The sequence below is a fragment of the Nyctereutes procyonoides genome, unplaced genomic scaffold (genome assembly GCF_905146905.1).
Source record: "Nyctereutes procyonoides isolate TBG_1078 unplaced genomic scaffold, NYPRO_anot_genome, whole genome shotgun sequence".
NCBI lineage: Eukaryota > Metazoa > Chordata > Mammalia > Carnivora > Canidae > Nyctereutes > Nyctereutes procyonoides.
In genome coordinates, this window is record NW_026575041.1 from 3,643,326 (window position 1) to 3,664,178 (window position 20,853).

Here is a 20,853-nt window from a genome sequence, read left to right on the forward strand (position 1 = left end):
GGAGGTATAGCCAGAGAGGTGGAGATGGGAAGCCTCCTCTAGGGAGTTGGTAGGGAAGTAGCAGTGTGAGCTCAAGTAAACTCACTTTACCCCCCCACCCCCGCCGTCTCATCTATGTAAAATGCAGGTTGTTATGCCTACCTACTGCTGGTCAGGGTTTTTTACTGGGTGGTTTTTAAGATTCTTTTGACCTCTAAAATTGAAGCCCCTAGAAGTGGCTTAAAGAGCGGAGAAAATGAGGCCATGGCATGAAAAAGTGGTGAGGGCAATTGGAAAATTCCATAAAAATCTAAGATTTAGACTTCGCACATTGTGTGAGGGGAATAGTCCAGCAGTAACCATGAGAGAGAGGAGACTGTGAGAGAAAGATGAGGTAGTGAGTTACAGGAAGCCCACAAGACTTGGTGATGGCATGTGTGGATGTGTGTGTTGGGGAGGGATAAAGGAATTGATGCAAATCAAGCAGATGAACTCATTGTTAACAAGCAGATGAACTCATTGTTAAGAGGACAAATCTTGTTAAAAGTAGTGGAATCTGGTTGAAAAGGGAAGCTAGCTCAAGGAGAAATGATGTGGAACTTAAAGAGAGTGGCAGTTCATAGGTGTCAATTTCTCTGCCATACCAGGACAGAAATAGCAGATAGTTTTCAGAGGGTGGGATGGTGAGTGGTAGGTAGCATCAGGAGAACTAGCTTTTTTCTAGTGCATTCTGTCATGTTTTTTTTGTTTATTTGTTTGTTTGAAGATTGTATTTATTCATGAGACAGAGAGAGGCAGAGACATAGGCAAAGGGAGAAGTAGGCTTCCTGCAGGGAGCTCCATGCGGGACTTGATCGCAGGACCCCGGGATCATGACCTAAGCCAAAGGCAGATGCTCAACCACTGAGCCACCCAGGCACCCCCATCCTGTCATGTTGAGTGCTTTACATTCCTCATTTAGTTCTCACATGAATCCTACAAATTGTATAGTACTATTTCCATTTTACAGCTAAAGAACATGCAGTTCAGAGAGGTTAAGTAACTCACCCAAGAGCTTCTCACCTCATTATAGTGACAGAGATGGAACTGGAACTCAGGTCTCTTTATTCCAAACCTATTTGCTTTTTCATCAAACCATTGTCAGAACCCTGTGACTAAAGGCTGTGCACTTGGAGCCTGGTCTTGAGATGATCTGCCTTTGCAAGGGAAAACTGTCTTCCTTCTGTTTGCTTAATTTATTCCCTGCCTTGTTCTAACAGAGGTAAGTAAGAACCTGTCCAGTTATCCTGCTAGCTGAGGGGACTGAAATCCTTTTGCATTATGCTAGTCATTTTAGAATATAGTTGTGTAAACAGTGTTCCTGTTGATCACCAAACAGATACTGGTATGTGTCCAGAATAGGCATATAGGTGGAGACAAAAGATAGATCAGTAGTTGCTTAGGGCTCAAGGAGAAATGGAAGTTTAGGAGTGGTAGCTAAAGGGCATGAGGTTTCTCTATGAGGTGATGGAAATGTTCTGAAATTGTGGTAATGGTTAAGTAACTGAATTAAAAACCATTAAACTGTACACTTAAAAAAAGGATACTAGGGTACACAAAGTGGATAACTCAGATCACAAATATATAAAGAAAGGATTGTAACAAAGTCTCAACCATTTCTGGGTACGTGGTGGCTACAACTGGGCCTAAATAAGTTGCTGGTTTCCATTCAAGTATGTGTGTATGTGGTGGTGGTTGGGAGGGCTCATACCCACAGGCTAGGTGCTAAAAGGAGGCTCCTCTCCAGCTTTTAGCTTCTGGGTGGAACTCAGCTCTACCAGACCTGAGAGTTTAATTAAAAAACTAATGTGGTTTGGATATGTGAGAGTGATGATTGAACAGTTGAGAGCATGAGCTATCTAATGTTTTGTATCATGTATTACCATTTGAAAACCCTGTAAGCAGTGTTTTATAAGCATTAAATCTTCTAGTTTTCCAGCTGCATGTTTATACTGGCAGCCCCTCCTTTTCTTTGTTTGTAAGTCAGATTCATTGTGGTTAGGGTATTTTTAGCCTAACTCTGCATCCCAAAAACCATCTGGTCTCTTGGCAATGGAAATGTTAAGCCAGTTGCCTTTGAGACAGTGCTGCTTTCTCTTGTTTATGACTTCATTATGTGTTTGGAAAAGAGCTTCCCTAGATGTGCTGGGTCTGTAACATCTATAAGATCAATATGCTGTGGTAGAAAGAGCATAGGCCTTAGAATCATAGAGATACATGTTTAAACCTTGGCTTCAGCTGTGTGACCTTGGAGGATCACCTACCTCAGTTCTTTGTAAAATGCCTATCTCATAGGGTTTCTGTGTGTATTAAAGGAGATACAATATATTTAAAACGGCTCAGTGCCTGACAGATATTACATTCCTAATAAATGTTGAAGTTTCCTCTTTTTTTTTCTTAAGGGGGAGAGAGGTGTTTCTGTACATATTTTTGTTTGTTTATAAGAAACTTATAAAATATGTTCACTATGTATTAGGGTTCAGGGATACAGAAATGAATGTAGTAAGAGTAGTTACTTCTCTTATTTTTCAGTCAAAATGTTGTTTGAGTTCTCCCAGCTCTAAGAATATTATCCAGTTCACTGGTCTTGACTATTCTCAGCCAGTATTTTGAAGCCTCTTATCTTGACTAATACTACAATCAAAATATGTTTATGGCTATGTTTTTACCATCATGGTTTTTGTGGCTGTCCATATAACAATAAGTGTAAAAAGGAGAGAATAAAGTTATATAAAACAAAGCTTTTGTATGCTATTGAAATTAAATTGTTATTAATTTTGAAATAGATTATTTTAAATTAAGGTGTTAATTATAATCCCCATAGCAACCACTAGGAAATAACTAAAACATATTTAGTAAAGGAATAAGAAGAGAATCAAAATGATATACTGGGAAATATCTAACACAAAAGAAGGCATTAATGGAGAATTGAGGAACAAAAAATGTCTAACACAAAAGAAGACATTAGTGGAGAATTGAGGAACAAAAAAGGTATAGGACATATAAGAAACAAATAGCAACATGGCAGAAGTTAAGTCCTTCTTTATCATAATTACATTAAATGTAAGTGACTTAAACTCTCCAATATAAAAGACAGAGATGGGTAAAATGGGTTATTTATTTTTTAAATTTTATTTATTTGGGAGAGAATGCGAGTGAGAGAGCAAGCACATAGGCTGGGGGAGAGGCAGAGTGAGAGGGAGAAGCAGATTCCTCACTGAGCAGGGTGGCCAATGCAGGGCTTGATCCCAGTATGACCTGAGCTGAAGGCAGACGCTTAACCAACTGAGCCACTCATGCATCCTAGTAGAATGTATTTTTAAAAAATATTCATATAGGGGCTCCTGGGTCGCTCAGTTAAGCATCCAACTCTTGGTTTCAGCTCAGGTCACAATCTCAGAGTTGTGAGATCGAGCCCTATGTCAGGCTCCACACTGAATGTTGGGAGCCTTCTTAGGATTTTCTCTGTCCCTCTGCCCCTCCCTCTCGAGCTCTCTCTCTCAAAAAAAAAAAAAAAAAAAAAAAAAGAAAAGAAAAGAAAAGAAAAAAAAAAGAAAAGAAAAAAAAATCCAACTATATATGCTGAGACTCCCTTTAAGGTCCAAAGACAAATGTAGGTTGAAAATGAAAGTATAGAAAAAAATATTCTATGCAAACAGTGACCAAAAGAGAACTGGCTGGAGTAGGTAAACTAATATCAGAAAATGTAGACTTTAGGACAAAACTTACAAAAAACAAGATAAGCATTATAAAATTATTTTAAAAAGCAATCTACTAAGAAGATATAATCATTATATGGGGCACCTGGCTGACTCAGTCAGTAGAGCATGTGATTCTTGATCTCTGGATCATGAGTTTGAGTTCCATGTTGGGTGTGGAGATTACTTAAAAAAAAAAAGATATAACCATTGTAAACACATGTATACCTAATAATAGATACACAAAATATATGAAGCAAAAACTGACAGAATTGAAGGGAATAGTAGACATTTTAATGATAATAGTTGGAGACTTTAATACCCACTTTCAATAAGGGATATAATATATAGATGAAAGGTATACAAGGATATAGAAGACTTGCACAATACTGTATACCAACTAGACTTACCATATATAAAGCACTCTACCCCACAACAGCAGAACACACATTTTACTATATGGAATGGAAAATATGGAATATTTTCCAGAATAGACCATATGTTACACCACAAAACAAGTCTCAATAAATTTTAAAAGATTGGAATAATACAGAATATCTTTTTTTGACCAAAACAGAATGAAACTATAAGTCAGTGACAGAAGGAAAATTGGAAAATTCACAAATATGTGGATATTAAACAATACATTAAAGAAACCCTAATGGATCAAAAAAGATATCACAAGAGAAATTAGAAAATACCTTGAGAGGAATGAAAATAAAACCCAACATAGTAAAATTGTTGGAGTGCAGTAAAAGTTGTACTTAGAGGGAAATGTATAGCTTTAAAACCCTATATTTAAAATGAAGAAATGTCTCAAATAAATAAGCAGATCTTCATATGTGGATCCTCCCACCTGACTCACAGGTACTCCCAGCACTTCATGTACTTCATTCACACTTCCACCCTGTGGCCTGCTTCCTGTACATATTCCCAGTGGCAATGAGGATGAGTATTGATAGATGGCTAATGAGTGTGTGTAGAAAGCTACCCAGACTCTGGGCAAGGGAGAGACCGCAAATTTGAGCTTCCGTGCCATCCTTGGAAAAAGCAATCGGTGGCTGTCAGCACGTCATGACCTGTTATGTTGCAGGATCAAGAGAATTCATACAAGCTTAAGAATTCTGCCACACAAGAGGGAGCAAGAAGCAAGGAGCAAGTGTATCCATAGAAGGTCTGAGAAAGCTTCAGAATCCCTACCAAGGCTGATGGAAGATATTTGAGACTGGAGGATGTGACTGCTTCTTCAAATGTGAAGACAGCAATGCAAAACTTCAAGGAACAAGGGGTGCCTGAGTGGCTGAATTGGTTAGGTGTCTGCCTTCAGCTCAGATTGTGATACTGGGGTCCTGGGATGGAGCTTCATGTAGGGCTCCCTTCTCAGTGAGGAGCTTGCTTTTCCCTCTCCCTCTGCTTGCTGCTCCCCCTGTTTTTGTTCTCTGTCTGTGTCAAATAAATAAAATCTAAAAAGGAAAAAAAGACTTCAAAGAACATGAAAAATAAAGGAAATAATGACACCATCAAAAGATTGCAATAATTTTTCAGTAATGGATCCTAAAGACATGAAGATCTCTGATATATCCAGTAAAGAGTTCAAAACAGCTGTTTTCAGGAAGCTCAGTGAGCTACAAGGAAATACAAAAAGACAATTCAGCTAAATTAGGACAACAGTACAGAAAAAAAAAAGAAGAAGAAGAAGAAGTTTAAGAAGAAGTTTAACAAAGAGAAATCTTAAGGAAGAACCAAACAAAAATTCTCCAGCTGAAGAATACAGTGAATGAAAAGAAAAACCCAGTGGAGAACATCAACAGCAGAATGGATCAAGCAGAAGAAAGGAGATGAGAAACAGTGAAGAAAGCCAGTATGACTCATGGGATACTATCAAAAGAAACAATTTGTGAACTATTAGAATTCTGAAAGAAGAGGAGGAGAGGGAGAAGGCAGTAGAAAGGTTATTTTAAAAAGTAAGAGCTGCTCAAATCTGGGGAGAGGTTTGAGTATCTATATTTGGGAAGCACATAGATCACCAAACAAACTCAAAGATTCTCACCAAATTAGAAAAGAAGAAGTAAAATTGTCTTTGTTTGCAGATGATATGATCTTATATATAGAAAATCCTAAAGACCACAAAAAACTGTTAAAGCTAATCAATGAATTCATTAATGTTGCTGGATCCAAAGTTAGCATACAGAAATCACTTATGTTTCTACAAACTAACAATAGAATATCTGAAAAAAGAAATAAAACAGCCTGAGAACACCTGGGTGGCTCAGTCAGGTAAATGTCTGACACTTGATTTTGGCTCAGGTCATGATCTTAGGGTTCTGAGATGAAGCTCTGTGTCAGGCTTCGTGCTCAGCCAGGAATCTCCCTGAGAATTTTCCTCTGGCTCCTCCCCCTGCTTTCTCTCAAACAAATATTAAATAAAATAAAATGAAATAAAATAAAATAGCCCTATTCACCATAGAATCAAAAAAATAAAATACTTGGGAATAAATTTAACCAGGAAGGTGAAAGATCTGTACATTGAAAACTGTGAGATGTTGATGAAAGAAATTAGAGACATAGATAGCTATCCCATATTTATGGATCAGAGGAATTAATAATAAAAAAATCCGTCCTACCCAAAACCATCTATATCAATGCAATCCCTATCAATATTCCAATGACCTTTTTCACAGAAATAGAAAAAAAATCTTAAAATTTGTATGGAACCATGGAAGACCCCAAATAGTCAAAACAATCTTTTTTTTTTAATTTTTATTTATTTATGATAGTCACAGAGAGAGAGAGAGAGGCAGAGACAGAGGCAGAGGGAGAAGCAGGTTCCATGCACCGGGAGCCCGACGTGGGATTCGATCCCGGGTCTCCAGGATCGCGCCCTGGGCCAAAGGCAGGCGCTAAACCGCTGCACCACCCAGGGATCCCCTAGTCAAAACAATCTTGAGAAAGAACAATCTTGATGCTGAAGGCATCATACTCTCTGACTTCAGACTATATTACAAAGCTATATTAATCAAAACAGTATGATACTGGCATAAAAATAGGCAGAGACCAATGAAATAGAATTGAGAGCCCTGAAATAAACCTGTGCATGTATGGTCAGCTAATAGCAGACAAGAGAGCCAAAAATACTCAGTGGAGAAAGGATAGTCTACTCAACAAATGATATTGGGAAACCTGCTAATCACATTGAGAAGAATGAAATTGGATGCCTATTTTATACCACTCACACAAACTAACTTGTAATAGATTAAAGACTTAAACATGAGACCTGAAAGTGTAAAACCCCTAGAAGAAAACATAGGGGAAGAGCTCCTTGACATTGGTCTTAGCAATGAATTTTTGGATATGACACTAAAAGCACGAGCAACAAGAGCAAAAAAAAAAAAAAAAAAAAAGAAGAAGAAGAAGAAAGAAAGAAAATGAAAGAGAAAAAAAGAAAGAAGTGTAGCTACTTCAAACTAAAAGTCTTTATCATGCAAAAGAAACAATCAACAGAATGAAAAGGTGGTCTGAGAGATGGGAGAAAATATTTGTCAATCATCTGTCAGATAAGGGGTTAATATCCAAAATATTTAAGGAACTCATATAATTCAGTAGCAAAACAAAAACAAAAAACCAGACAACAATAACAAACTCAACCCAATTTTTTTTTTCAAACAACCCAATTGAAAAAATCAGCAGAGGAACTGACAGACATTTTTCCAAAGAAAACATATAAATGGCCAACAGAAGGACACCTGGGTAACTCAGTTGGTTGAGCATCTGCCTTTGGCTCAGGTCATGATCCTGGGGTCCTGGGATCAAGCCCTGTGGGGAGCCGCCTTCTTCCCTCCCTCTGCTACTCCGCCAGCTTGTGCGCTCTCTCTCTCTCTCTCTCTCTCTCTCGTTCTGTGTTGTTCTCTCCCTCTCTCTCTCTCAAATCTTTAAAAAAAATGGCAATAGGTACATGAAAAGATGCTCAATATCAGTAATCATCAGGAAAATGAAAATCAAGGGATCCCTGGGTGGCGCAGTGGTTTGGCGCCTGCCTTTGGCCCAGGGCGCGATCCTGGAGACCCCGGATCGAATCCCACGTCGGGCTCCCTGCGTGGAGCCTGCTTCTCCCTCTGCCTGTGTCTCTGCCTCTCTCTCTCTCTCTATCTCTCTGTGTGTGTGTGACTATCATGAATAAATAAATAAAATCTTAAAAAAAATGCAAATCAAAACCACAGAGATATTAGAATGGCTATCCCCAAACAGAATAATAAATAAGTGTTGACAAGGATGGGGAGAAAAGGGAACCCTTATGTACTGCTGGTAGGAAGGTAAACTGGTACAGCCACTATGGAAAACAGTATGGAAGTTCCTCAAAAAATGAAAATAGAGCTACCATATGGTTCAGCAATCCCACTTCTGGGCATATATCCAAAGGAATGAAATTAGGATCTCCAAGAGCTATATGCACTACCATATTAATTGCAAGATTATTCACAATAGCTAAACCATGGAAACACTTGAAATGTCCATCCATGGATGAGTAGATAAAGAAAATGTGGTGTCTATATACAGCCACACACAGTGGAATATTATTCAGCCAGGAGGAAGAAGGAAATCTTTGCCAGTACAGCAACATGGATGGACCTCTAGGACATTATGCTAAGTGAAATAAGAGAGAAAGATGCATACTGTATGATATCATTTATGTGTGTGGAATCTTAAAAAATCCAAACTCATAAATACAGGATAGAAACGTGGTTGCCAGGGGGACGGAGGAAATGAGGAGATGTTGGTCAAAGGGTGCAGACATTCAGTTGTATGGGACGCCTTGGTGGCTCAGCAGTTGAGCGCCTGCCTTTGACTCAGGGCATGATCCTAGGGCCAGGGATCGAGTCTCACATCAGGCTCCTTGCGGGGAGCCTACTCCCTCTGCCTATGTCTCTGCCTCTCTCTCTCTTTCTCTCTCTCTCTCTCTTTCTTTCTCTCTCTTTCTGTCTCTCATGAATAAATAAAATCTTAAAAAAACACTTTTCAGTGGTATGTTCTGGGCATCTTATATACAGCATGGTGATTATAGTTAACAATACTATATTATATACTTGAAAATTGCTTTCAAGTATACTTGGAAGTTAAATGATCTCACCACAAAAAGTAAATGGTAATTATGTGAGGTGATGAAGGTGTTAATCCTACCATAGTAATCATTTCACAATATTTTAAGTGATCAGATCAATATATTATACACTTTATATAATATTATATGTCAATTATATCTCATAAAGTTGGGAGATAAAAAGCATCCAGATTGCAAAGGAAGAAGTAAAACTATCTCAATTCACAGATGACATGATATTATTCATGGGAAATCCTAGTAATAGAATTTTGAAAAAACTACTAAAGCTCATAAATTTAGCAAAGTTGCAGGATACAAGATCACCACCTAAATATCAGTTGCATTTCTATACTGTTAGCAATGAGCAATCTGAAAATGTAATTAGGACAGCAATTCTATTTACAATAGCATCAAAAAGAATAGGATAGTTATGAATAAATTTAACCAAGGAGGTGCAAGACTTATACACTGAAAACTACAAAACATTGTTGAAATAGTTGAAGACTTAAATGAAGGGAAAGATCTTCTGTGTTCATGGATTAGAAGACTTAACATTGTTAAGATGGCAATATTCCCCAATATGTTCTTTTTTTTAAAAAAAGATTTTATTTATTTATTCATGAGAGAGAGAGAGAGGCAGAGACACAGGCAGAGGGAGAAGCAGGCTCCACGCAGGGAGCCCCACGTGGGACTCCATCCCAGGACTCCAGGATCACGCCGAAGATGACACTAAACCACTGAGCCACCTGGGCTGCCCTCCCCAACGTGTTCTGCAGATACATTACAATACCTATTAAAATTGGAATTTCCTTTTTTTGCAAAAATGAATAAGCTGATACTAAAATTCACATTTGGAGTTACAGAGGATCCCAAATAGCCAAACAATCTAAAAAAGATCAAGGGTAGAGGATTCACACTTCCTGATTTCAAAATTTCTGGCAAAGCTGCAGTAATCAAGAGTGTGTTACTGAAATAGGGGTCGATATATCCATCAGTGGGGCAGAATTGGGAGTCCAGATATAAACCCATATGTCAGTTGACTTTCAATAAAGATACCAAGACTATTCTTGGGGAAAGAATAGTCTCTTCACAAAAGGTGCTGGGATCACAACTGGATATCCACATGCTAAATAAAGAATGAAGTTGGACCCCAACCTCACACTAAATACGATAAATATTAAGTCAGATTGAATCAGATACCCAAATGTAAAGGCTAAAAACTGTTAAACTCATAGAAGGAAACACTTGGAGAATTTAGCTGTATAATTACTGCCCTCTTATAGCACTTTTGTGACATGTATGGTGGACTTTAGTGACTGGCTGCCCCCTTGGGTCAAGATTATCTTTTTTTTTTTTTAAGATTTTATTCATTTATTTATGAGAAACAGAAAGAGAGAGAGAGAGGCAGAGACACAGGTAGGGGGAGAAGCAGGCTCCATGCAGGGAGCCCGACGTGGGACCCGATCCCAGGTCTCCAGGATCACGCCCTGGATTGAAGGCAGCACTAAACTTCTGAGCCACCCGGGCTGCCCAAGATTATCTTTCATCAGTCTGTCCCTCATACTTTGCACAGAGTTGGTGCTCAGTAAAGTCAGCTGACCAAGTGACTGGAAGAGACAGTGACAGTGTTAGCCATACTGAGGTTTACCAAAAAGATTTTAAATTGTCAGAAACTACTTTGGGTGTCCTTGTTGTGTGCTCGAGTGCTACAAGTTTTCCTCTCTGGGCTTTTTCTTTCACCAAAATAGAGTTTAGGGGGCACGTGAAGAGTCTCCTCAGCAATAGGTGACTGTCATTTGTACATCTGATAATTTGGGAAAGTAGCCAGTGTCTTTAAATCTGACTCTGCTGCTGCTGACAATATGGATACATAGCCTATTTTTAAAAATTATATTAAGCTAATTCTTAATTATGGAATATCTGGACCTTAAAGTATAGGTCCAGCCTCAGTTTGAACACCTGTAATGATATGGAACTCAGTATCTCCCAACGCAGCTCTCAGTGAACTGCTGTATTGAAAACCACAAAGTTCTTTCTTAGGTTGATCCGAAAATCTTTTTCTCTAAGTGTCTACTGTTTCTGCAATGGAATGAAGCCACACAAGTCATATATTTGAAATAATAATGCTTTCTCTTTCGGTCCTATGTTCATTCCTCCTAAGTCTGTGTTGTTCACTTTAACATTTTAATCTGTCATCCAATTTATTTCTGGGTGGCTTACATCACGGACTGTGTGGGTTCTGAGAATGCAAATGGATTTCAGTAGTATTCTAGGTAAAGTACAAAACAAGCAGGTTTGTAAGCAGCTGACATTATAGGGCGATGTCGAAGTTTCCTGCCTGTTCCAAAATACGTTTCCCACTAGGTAGTACAGCTCTCACATTATTTGCTTGTTCAGTGTTGAATTTTCTTGGTAAAGTTCAGGCATGTGATGCAGGTAGGCCACCACTTTCTCCTATTAATATTTTTTAAAAGATTTATTTATTTATGAGAGAGAGAGAGAGAGAGAGAGAGAGAGAGAGAGAGGCAGAGACACAGGCAGAGGGAGAAGCAGGCTCCACGCGGGGAGCCTGACGTGGGACTTGATCCGGGGTCTCCAGGATCAGGCCCTGGACTGAAGGCAGCACTAAACCACTGAGCCACCAGGGCTGCCCTCTCCTATTAATATTATAGCATAGATTAGTTCAGCAGACCAGAGCCATATAGCAAGGTGATGTGGCCTTGAGACATAGTAGTAGAGAGTATTGAATGGGAGGAATAGCACAGAAATGCTGGAATAGAAGCCAGTGTGAGTAGGTAGACAGATCTTTAGATGGAGGGAGAGGAGAGGCACCCTGGGATGCATCTTATTTCCTCCTTTGTAAGTTTTCTGAGCTAATCCTGACACTGGCATAGTGAAACTTTAGAAAAGTAAATCTTTTGCTACAAAAGAGTAGGTATGATGTTGTATTTGATTCTAAAGCTAAATAGAGTAATTCATGTAAATAATTTCGGCTTGGGATCATCTGCATCCACCTTGACTTTTTTGGCAAATTCTTATTTGTCCTTCAAAATACTTGTGCCCCAGGGAGGTTTTTCCAACCCTGCTCTGCCTCCATCCCAGGTAATTAATAACTCCCTCGTTTATGCCATGCTATCTCCTAGGCATACTTTTTTTTGTAGTTGTACCATTTCACTCTATTATATTGAATAATTTGTCTGCCCCACTGGACTCTGATTCCTTGAACACCCTAAACTATGCCTCATTTTTCTCAGTATTCCCAGTGCTTAGATGGTGCTACTCAGTGACTAGCATGCAGTAAGTGTATGATAAATGCTTGTTGAATAGAGTTGTAGCACAGGTAAAATAACAGCTGTACACATGTGTAAAAGCATTATTCTTGCTAGATGTGTGTTAGGCACAAATTGGATAGTAGGAAGCAAAAGTGAGTAATAATATAATCACAAACTCAAAAAAATTCCTACTTACAGTTCCCCTTTGTCACTGGGGTAGGTAACAGCCATCTGCATATAATTCTTACACAGTAAGATTAGTGTTATAATACAGGTACTGTGGGTATTGGATTGGGTTATAAAGTTATAATGTTGCATGCATAAGACAAAAAAAGCCATGTGTTCTTGAAATCTCTGAAGTCACCAGGATTTAGGCCTTTGGAATCTCAAATGTAATGAATTAAGGAAGAGACTGCATTTAATTTTGACTCCCTACATAAAAATTTAGTGCACTGCTATGTATTTTTTAAGTACTTAAATTTTGTTTCATGACTGACTTAGATTGCTTGAGGAGACTTTTGGGCCTATTAAAAGGAAAAGAATTGTTGTTTGTAAAGGTGATTCTAATACTGTATCCACCCTCTTAAAGCAGGTGAATTCTCCCTATCTCTAAGCATGAGCGAAACAGCCATTGGTCTTTTATCTTTTAAGCAGATCTAGTTTGGAAACAAAGGCTTACATCAAATGTCTTCTCTGGAGGGCTCTTTCTCTTTTGACAGGATTTGTTCTTAGAATGTGTTTTGTTAATAAATTAATTCATTTCCTATTGTAACTGCCCAAGGGAATTGTCTTCCTTGGCAGGTGGCTTGGAAAGCACTTCCTTAGTGAGCACATGGGCTAGTTTTGACTAATTGTCTTGTGTTGATTGTATTTATTACTATATGTTTTGTATTTATTTAGGAACCTAAATTCCAAGTTGGAAAGGAGTCAGAGCTGCAATGACACTGCTCAAGACAGAGCGAAGAGCAGACTCAGAGCACCCCCAACCAGCAAAACCAAGGTACACGCTTCTGGAGCTCTCTACTTCCTTCCTGTAGCTTCTTGCACATGGCCATGAAAGAAATTATTCCAGATGAGCAGAGGTAGAATGGGTCCTACGCATAGGAATTATGTTGGAGAATTTTGCAAATAAATGTGAAGGAAGAGAGTTTGAATTAGTAGCCAGAAGAGTGGAATGAGGGCCAGGAGAAGAAGTTTTTTGAAAGTTCTAGATGAGTTTTTTTCCTCCTATAGGTTTTCTTTTCTTTGGTTTAGTTATTTATTTTTAATTTAAATTCAATTAATTAACATAGAGTGTATTAGTAGTTTCAGAGGTTGAGCTCAGTGATTCATCAGTCTTATTCCCTCTAGGTTTTCAATTTTATTAGTTGTTCCAAATGTGTAGGAATTTCTGCAAATGGTGTGCATTCTAGGTCAGGGATTTTCCCCATTTCTTAGGCTCACATCACCCTTTATCCCTTTTTTTAGTCTTCCCCTGCTATCCTTCTACCATCATGAAGGAATTATAAAGAAAAAAATATGTATATAGGTATGTATATGTAATCTTTCTAACCTCTTTCAGGTCACAGCTATGACCCCAGCCTCCAACCCCATCATTGGTGTCCTCTTGTCCACGCAGAACAACCGCTGCCTCTCAGCCCCTGACTTAACCGTGGAAAAGCGTCTACCCTTCAGCTCCCTCTCATCCTTGGCTTCCCTGCATAAGCCAGAACGCTCCATCAGTCCTGAGAGCAATGACAGCATCTCTGAAGAACTAAACCATTTCAAGCCCATTGTCTGCTCACCATGTACTCCTCCCAAGAGACTCCCTGATGGCCGAGTGCTAAGTCCCCTCATCATCAAATCAACACCCCGCAACCTAAACAGAAGCCTGCAGAAGCAGACTTCTTATGAGGCTAGTCCAAGGATCCTCAAAAAGTGGGAACAGATCTTTCAGGAGCGGCAGATCAAAAAGACCCTTTCGAAAGCCACCCTCACCTCTCTGGCTCCAGAAGCAGGGGAAGATTTAGTAGTCTCTGAGGTTATCCATTCTAGCAAGGAGAAACCACCTCTGGCCCTACATGCAAGACTGGCCAGTGGTCAAGCACTCTCTGAGTGTGCGGGACCCACCCCTGTTGACCTTGATCATTTCCCCTCTGTTAGCCAAACAAAAGCGGAGCAGGGCAGTGATAGTAAAAGGAGCCCTGAGGTACCATTGGAAACCTGCTGTTCTTCAGGACTCACAGTGGGAGCCAGCGGGACTTCTTTGGAGAGAGAGCAATGCCAAGGGCCGGGGCCAACCCCAGATGCCAAGTCAGACAAAACCTGTCCGAGCATGACCACGAACATCTCGGCAGTTAATTCAGTGCTGCCCAAAAATAGTGTTCTGGGTGGGGTCCTCAAAACAAAGAGGCAGCTGAAGGCCACCAATCATTTTGATCCGCCCAACGGCGTACTGGCAGACGGCCTGGGTGAGGAGCCACTTCCTTCCCTGCGCCGGGGCCGGAAAAGACACTGTAAGACCAAGCACTTGGAACAGAATGGCTCCCTTAAGAAACTGCGACAGAGCAGTGGTGAGGTGGGTCTGGCCCCACCTGACCCGGTGCTGCAGGAGACGGAGCAGAAGCGGCAGCAGGAGGAAGAGGACCGGCAGCTGGCTCTGCAGCTGCAGCGCATGTTTGACAACGAGAGGCGGACTGTGAGTCGGCGGAAAGGAAGCGTGGATCAGTATCTCTTACGGTCCAGCAATGTGGCCGGGGCCAAGTAGCACCTACTGAACAGTATTACCTATTTTTAAGAGATCTGTGGGCCTGATCGTTTATCCCTGAAGAGCTGAGTGTTCTCACTTTGGGTTTCTTCTAATGGCAAAACACTGTCTGCTACGGTTCTGAGAGGTTCCGGGGCCTTTGTAGGCTATATCCAAGGGAACTGTGTCTGCCTCCCTGTGACCGAGGCTGGAAGCACTCCTCACCCCTGAGTGACCCACCCCTGAGGGCTTCTGGGCCAAATCTGGCGGCACCCACTTGGAATGAGATTCAGGAGCACGATGGCTGGACTTAGAAATGGTAGAGGAGAGAGGGGATGCCTTCTTAAACTGACAGACCTCCTGACTTCTTTCAACAGGGTGTTATTTTAAATCAGCCTTGCAGATAAAAAGTAGTTCCATCTTCCTCATAGAAGTGGAACGGGGCAGTTCTTTGGCAGATCCAAAAAAGATTATGTTCCCTTTCTCCTTACCCGTGCCACAAGTAAATATACCTGATGAAAACAATGGAGTTTCTCTTCTACAAAAGTTAACTTACTTTCCCTCTTTCAAAAGTAACGTTGGATTAACGCTGTCTGGTTGACCACTTTCACCGTTGTGGTTCAGTTTGGTCTTCCCAGGAGCGCTAACGTGTAAGCCCCTTTGTAGATGATGGAACTGCAGGGCGAACGTTCAGGTTCTGTCACTGAGTGGCATCGCCCAGACTGACTGTTGGGTCTCCTGACAACAAATCCCATAAATTATCCACACTAACCGGTTGCTGTAATGGACTGCAACCCATGGGCATGCCTAGGGGAGCCTCGGGAAAGCTGGCTGAGCATTAGAATACTGATTGTGCAAAATCCATAGGCAGATATTTGAGATCAGTGGGAACTATCAACAAATACTGTGCAGTATCTGCTCTGCTCCTCACCCCCCCAGTTTATAGCCTTCTGTCTTCTGGGGCTGGGGAGGGCAGACCGTCCACTCTATGAGACAGACTACAGTTGAACATTACTGCTCTCTACATGTCCAAGGGTTATCTGCAATGTTGATCTAAAATCCCAAAAATTTGCCCAGAAGTCAGGAAAGAGCAATGCTGAAACTCCATACTATGGAAACAAGGTATCTAGCTGGATGCAGCTGGTAAATTCAGTCCCATGGACCTTTGGGGTTTATTTTCCTTAGCAGCTGACACCATGTGTCTTTTGCATCCCTGGTGGTGCTTGGTGCTTCTGCCCATCTGGGCTCATTGAGAATAGGGGTTAAGAGATGATTTTAGGGAGTCTCACATGGGCTGGCATTCCCTGTGCATGTACGAGCTGTTACTATAAAGTCATGTGACGGGCATTTTAACAAAGGTTTTAGAGCTTATGTATCCCAGTGTAAGATGTCCCTCTTGAGTGGCCCCAGCAGGATACTGTATAGATTTTCCAATGATGTTGCCATTGGCAAGAACATTTCTGGAACTTTCCTCAATGTCTAGAGATGCTAGAAATATAGACTCCTAAAATGTTAGAATTGGAAGGGACCTTAAGGACCATCTTTTCCAACCTCCTCTTCTTACTAAGGCAGAAGCCAAGATCCAGAATGGTGACTCACTGATCACTAGGGATCTACTGTATCACCTTCTTTTGGTTCCTCTCAGATATCCCCCCTCTTCTCTGGGCAAATCTTTAATCTTTTGTGGTTACAGGAGGGAGAATTTTAAGTCTAAAACTAGTCAGAAGCTATTTGAAGCCTCTAGGAGTAAAAGTGGGCCAGGAGGGTTCAGAATTACAAATGAGGTGTAGCTGTAAAGCAGTTGGAGCCATTTCCTCCTGCTGCTTATGAACAGTTCCCAGAGAAAATTCCAGAGATGTCATAAGCATCTTGGTCATCATTGAGATATGTGAACCTCCTCAGTGACTACTTTGGTGGGAGTGTCACTCACTTGAATGTATGTGTTCTGCGTGTCTGCGTGTCTGTGTGCGTGCACACACGCAGATGTATGTTTTAAAAACACGCATCAATCTCATTCCTCAATATTTACACCACTTCAGTTCCAGGCCCTGCCAGCAACACAGGCCTCCACAGACTGCTGGAAGGTTGGTACCCAAGATGGCAGAGCCGGCAGTGGTCTGCGCGGAAGGGGAGGGTGACTTACTCAATGCCCTTAGAGAAAGCCTCAGTTACTGCCCTTTGCTAGAGCTCCTCATTGGTCTTAGTGAACAAGCCCCGGGAGGCTAGTCTGCTCGGGAGTAGCAAAGACACTTCTTTTTCCACTTGCCACCTTTTTTCTATGTCTCCAATCATTTGAAAAGCATGGTTTCAGTTGGAACTGATTTTTGGTTTTGGAAAAAAGATATTTTTAATAGAAAAAAATATATTTTAAATATTTCCCCAAAGTCATACTTTCATTTTAAGAAATTGTGTTGCAGTAGCAACAAATTTTAGTTTCAGGTGCAGAGTGAAAAGCTCCCTCCTGTTAAGAGGATATTCCAAACGCTGGATCCAGCTTCCTGACTTGCCCCCTTGCACCTACTGTTGTGTCTAAAGTGGCACTGACTCAGCTGAGCAAGAGTAGTCCTTGCTGTGAAGACAAAGCAGTTTAGGTCAAGGAGTGACAGGGCTTAACCTCTAATCTGCTCGGCTTTGGAGGAGGGAAAAAAACCACTAAGGTATTATCTGTACTTTAAGATGCTTCCCTTACTTAACTAAAACCTGAACACTTTCTCCTCCTGAAAAATGTCTGTGTCCTGTTGCTTGCTTGCTTGTGAAGTTTCTCACAAATGGAGTGGTTGACATGAATTATTTGAAGAAAGAGAAAGAGGAAAACAGAGTGATGGGGAGAGTTTGTGAGTGAGAACGAGAGAGACATTATTTCACAAACATTTCTCACGAATCATTGGAATCTGATTCACCACACAAATTCCCCATGTCCTATCAGCTCTGCTCCCTGTGTATATGCATTCTGTGCTTTCTCATTAAAGGGGGAGTTAGGAGAGGTTGGAGGAGGAAGGTCATTCTGATGAGAAATCCAAGAAATGTGGTGCCCTGAGAGTGGGGAAGACCTTTGGGAACATATTTGTGACCTGTTGATTGTATCTGCTGGAAGAAGTCATCTGGGCTTGTTGGGTTGGTGTCCAATCAGGGGATTAAGCACCCAGCCCTTGGACCCTTTCATATAATTGCCTCTTTTTAAAAGATTAGTTTATTTTGGCTGAAGCTTCCCAAGAAAACTTTGTAAGTGGCTTCTATTATTTTTTAAATTTTTCAAATTTATTTAGATTTTGTCTGGAGGAAGAATTGATGATGAATGCGTTCTGGTTTTCTTGGGGTTTTTTCTTTTTTGTTTTTGCTCATTTTCCCTAAAAGAACAATGTCCTTAAGAGATTAAAGCTGCCTAATTAATTGTTGTCTGGTTACAAAGTGACAAGCTAAGATGAGAAGCTGCCACTGTGCTTGACTGGTGAAGCTGATAACTGAAGGCTGTGCTGTTCGCCCTTTCTGTTCCATTTGACACACGTTCCTGAGCTTTGAACTTGTGCCAACCCTGTACTGGGTCATGGAGATACAGGATGGAAAGGACAGTCCCTGCTCTCGTGGAGCTCAGTACTCTAATGGAATGTGTTTGAATGTCTATGTGGCTGGAGTTTGTTTGCGGTCATGTGGAAGACCGCTGCTTCATCTAAGAAGAGCCATTTAAGATACTCTCCAGCATCCAGCAGGCTGCCTGGAACATTTTAGACAACCTCCCACCCCCACCCTGCCATCAGTATTTCTGAATTTGATTGGAACACTGCTTTCCATTTCCTAAGTAATTTTACCAGAGGAGAATGAATTTTCCCTTCCAGTGACACAGGACAATAATTTCTCTTCAGGAACTGCTTTTACTTATGTAAAAGCCAGGAAATGAGGCAGGTGTGGATCATTGACATGGTCAGAGGAGGCCCACGTCCCAACTTTCTGACCTCCTCACCTCCTTCCCATCCAGACCTCTCACCACAGTGGGCAGCAACTTTGGATTCCTTTTCCTGCTTGGCTTTTCATTGAGATGGAAAGCCAGCAGGAGAGGAAGGAAAGAAAAATTGAAGGCTGGATTAGAATTATAAAATGCTATAGCTGGAAAGGGCATGGAAATCATTCAGATCAAACTCACCCACCTGCTGCCCCATTTTTCTAAGAAATAAGGAAATTGAGGTCCAATGCCCTATTTTATACTGTGCTTTTCTAGGATCTAAAGAAATAGTCTGTTTAAATTACACAATTTGCTAATGAGGACACCCAAATGATTTAGGCGGCTTTTTGTTTTAATAGCGTTTTCTCCCCATTTTTTTGTTAGAATTAAAATATACCTATATCCTCCGAACACACACCCAGATAGGGAAAACCCCATTATGTGACATGAATATGGTATCTTGGGAAGTGATATATTTTGATTGGAATAGTCATCATTTTAACCACCAATGGTTAAAACCCAGCCAGCCCTTCATTTTTCTTTGAAAATCAAGAACTCCTTAGGGACTTAAATCTTTCTCAGCTAGCCTTTTCTCCATCATCCCACAGAATGGTCTTTTGACCTGATTTTTATAAATTCTTGTCAATCAAGTGACAAAGCAGGTATTGGGGGGGGTAGGGGAGATTCTAGGAAAAGCTGCTGAATAGCTTTTCCTCCAAAGATACAGAAAATGCATCTTTACACGTGATTGTTATCCACTGTAGCTTTCAGAAGACTGTTCTACAGAGAAAAGAGACATAAGCAGAGGTCACGACCAGTTTAGAGATTGGTTAAATTGAAGAAAAAGTGCCAAGACTGAGTGTGCACATTGTTCTATGTATTATCAGTATTTTTATTCTTCCTAAGAAAAATATTTACATACTTTGCTTTGTGAGTAAATGCTTCCTTAATGTCTTAATATGTGTGGCAGGCTCCCTGTCTACCTGTACCTGGTGTCTACATCAGCTAGTTGGACAAAGCCACGCTGAGGCTGGGCTTACTCATCTTCTGTCCCTCTCATTTGCAGTGAAACAGGCAGTGCACTCCTCAGAGGTCAGGCTGGTAACTTTTGGGTCCTGGGTCTGGAGGGTAGAGTCAGAGTCTCCCTGGTAGACCTGCCCACCCTCCAGCTATGCCTCCAGTGGGAGCAGGGGCCCTCCGTCAGTGGGTCCAGCCCTTGGCCTGCAGCAGAACACAATTCCGAAGGACACAATGGAGAACTAGACCAGGGAAAAAATTCTCTTAAATGCCACCTAATGATATGATTTTTGTTGTTTCCCCTGATATGCTGTTTACTCTCAATGTGTACAAACACAGTTGTCCTTAAGGCCTTTGCTCTTCCCACCTAGAAACAGAAAATGGGGTGTATATTGGTTTTCAGCCTGCTGTCCACATTAGAATGGAGAAGGGGCCTGGCCCTGGTGGACTGCCACTGCTGGCTGCCGCCTCCAGCTCATCAGAAAGAGCATCTTGACAAAGACAGACTCAGAACAGGGCATGCCCTCTTCTGTCAACAGAGAAATGGCACACAATCAAATGGGATGATGTGTTGTTTATTTAAACCGTACCAAAGTACATTCTTCGGTGTCTGTTTGCCTGCCTGAGGAGAGGCCCAAGTTGAGAATACAGTAAGGGAGACTCATGAAAGTGAGTATTGTTTCTAGTCAAAATCTTAACTTCTAGAGCACAATCACAGGTAAATTGGGGCTAAGCTTAGATTAGGTGTGTCTGATTTTTGGTGCTGTCTTTGCTCTGGGAGTTGCGCCACATTGAAATGTCTTGCTTTTACATTCAAAATGGTGGGAGAAATTAAGAGACAAAATGGGATTCCATGGTGTGTTGTGTCTGGGGTCTGCTATTCCCAATTTATAATCCAATTCTTCTATTCAACCGTTCTTACTCCTAATGAAGGCACGAGAGAGAGAGTAAAGAACAAACGTACAGGATGACATTGAGTGAGGCCACACTCAGAACATCTGATTTTAAAAGTACTGGCTTTGAAAGCACCGCTCAGGAATTCATCAAAATCCCCTTGGTGTCATCCATTTCTCATCACAGAACAAATGTTT

The 20,853-nt window shown here is 40.9% G+C and overlaps 1 protein-coding gene across 1 annotated transcript in view; it reads left to right on the forward strand.

The window, feature by feature from the left end:
• RNF169 (ring finger protein 169) overlaps positions 1-17,533 on the forward strand; it is an 81,329-nt gene extending 63,796 nt beyond the window's left edge. The window contains exons 5-6 of the mRNA XM_055320342.1: positions 12,984-13,083; positions 13,645-17,533. Of these exons, the coding sequence (XP_055176317.1) occupies positions 12,984-13,083; positions 13,645-14,829 (1,285 nt within the window). The 3' untranslated portion in view covers positions 14,830-17,533. The remainder of the gene's footprint in view (positions 1-12,983; positions 13,084-13,644) is intronic.
• Positions 17,534-20,853: the final 3,320 nt, after the last annotated feature.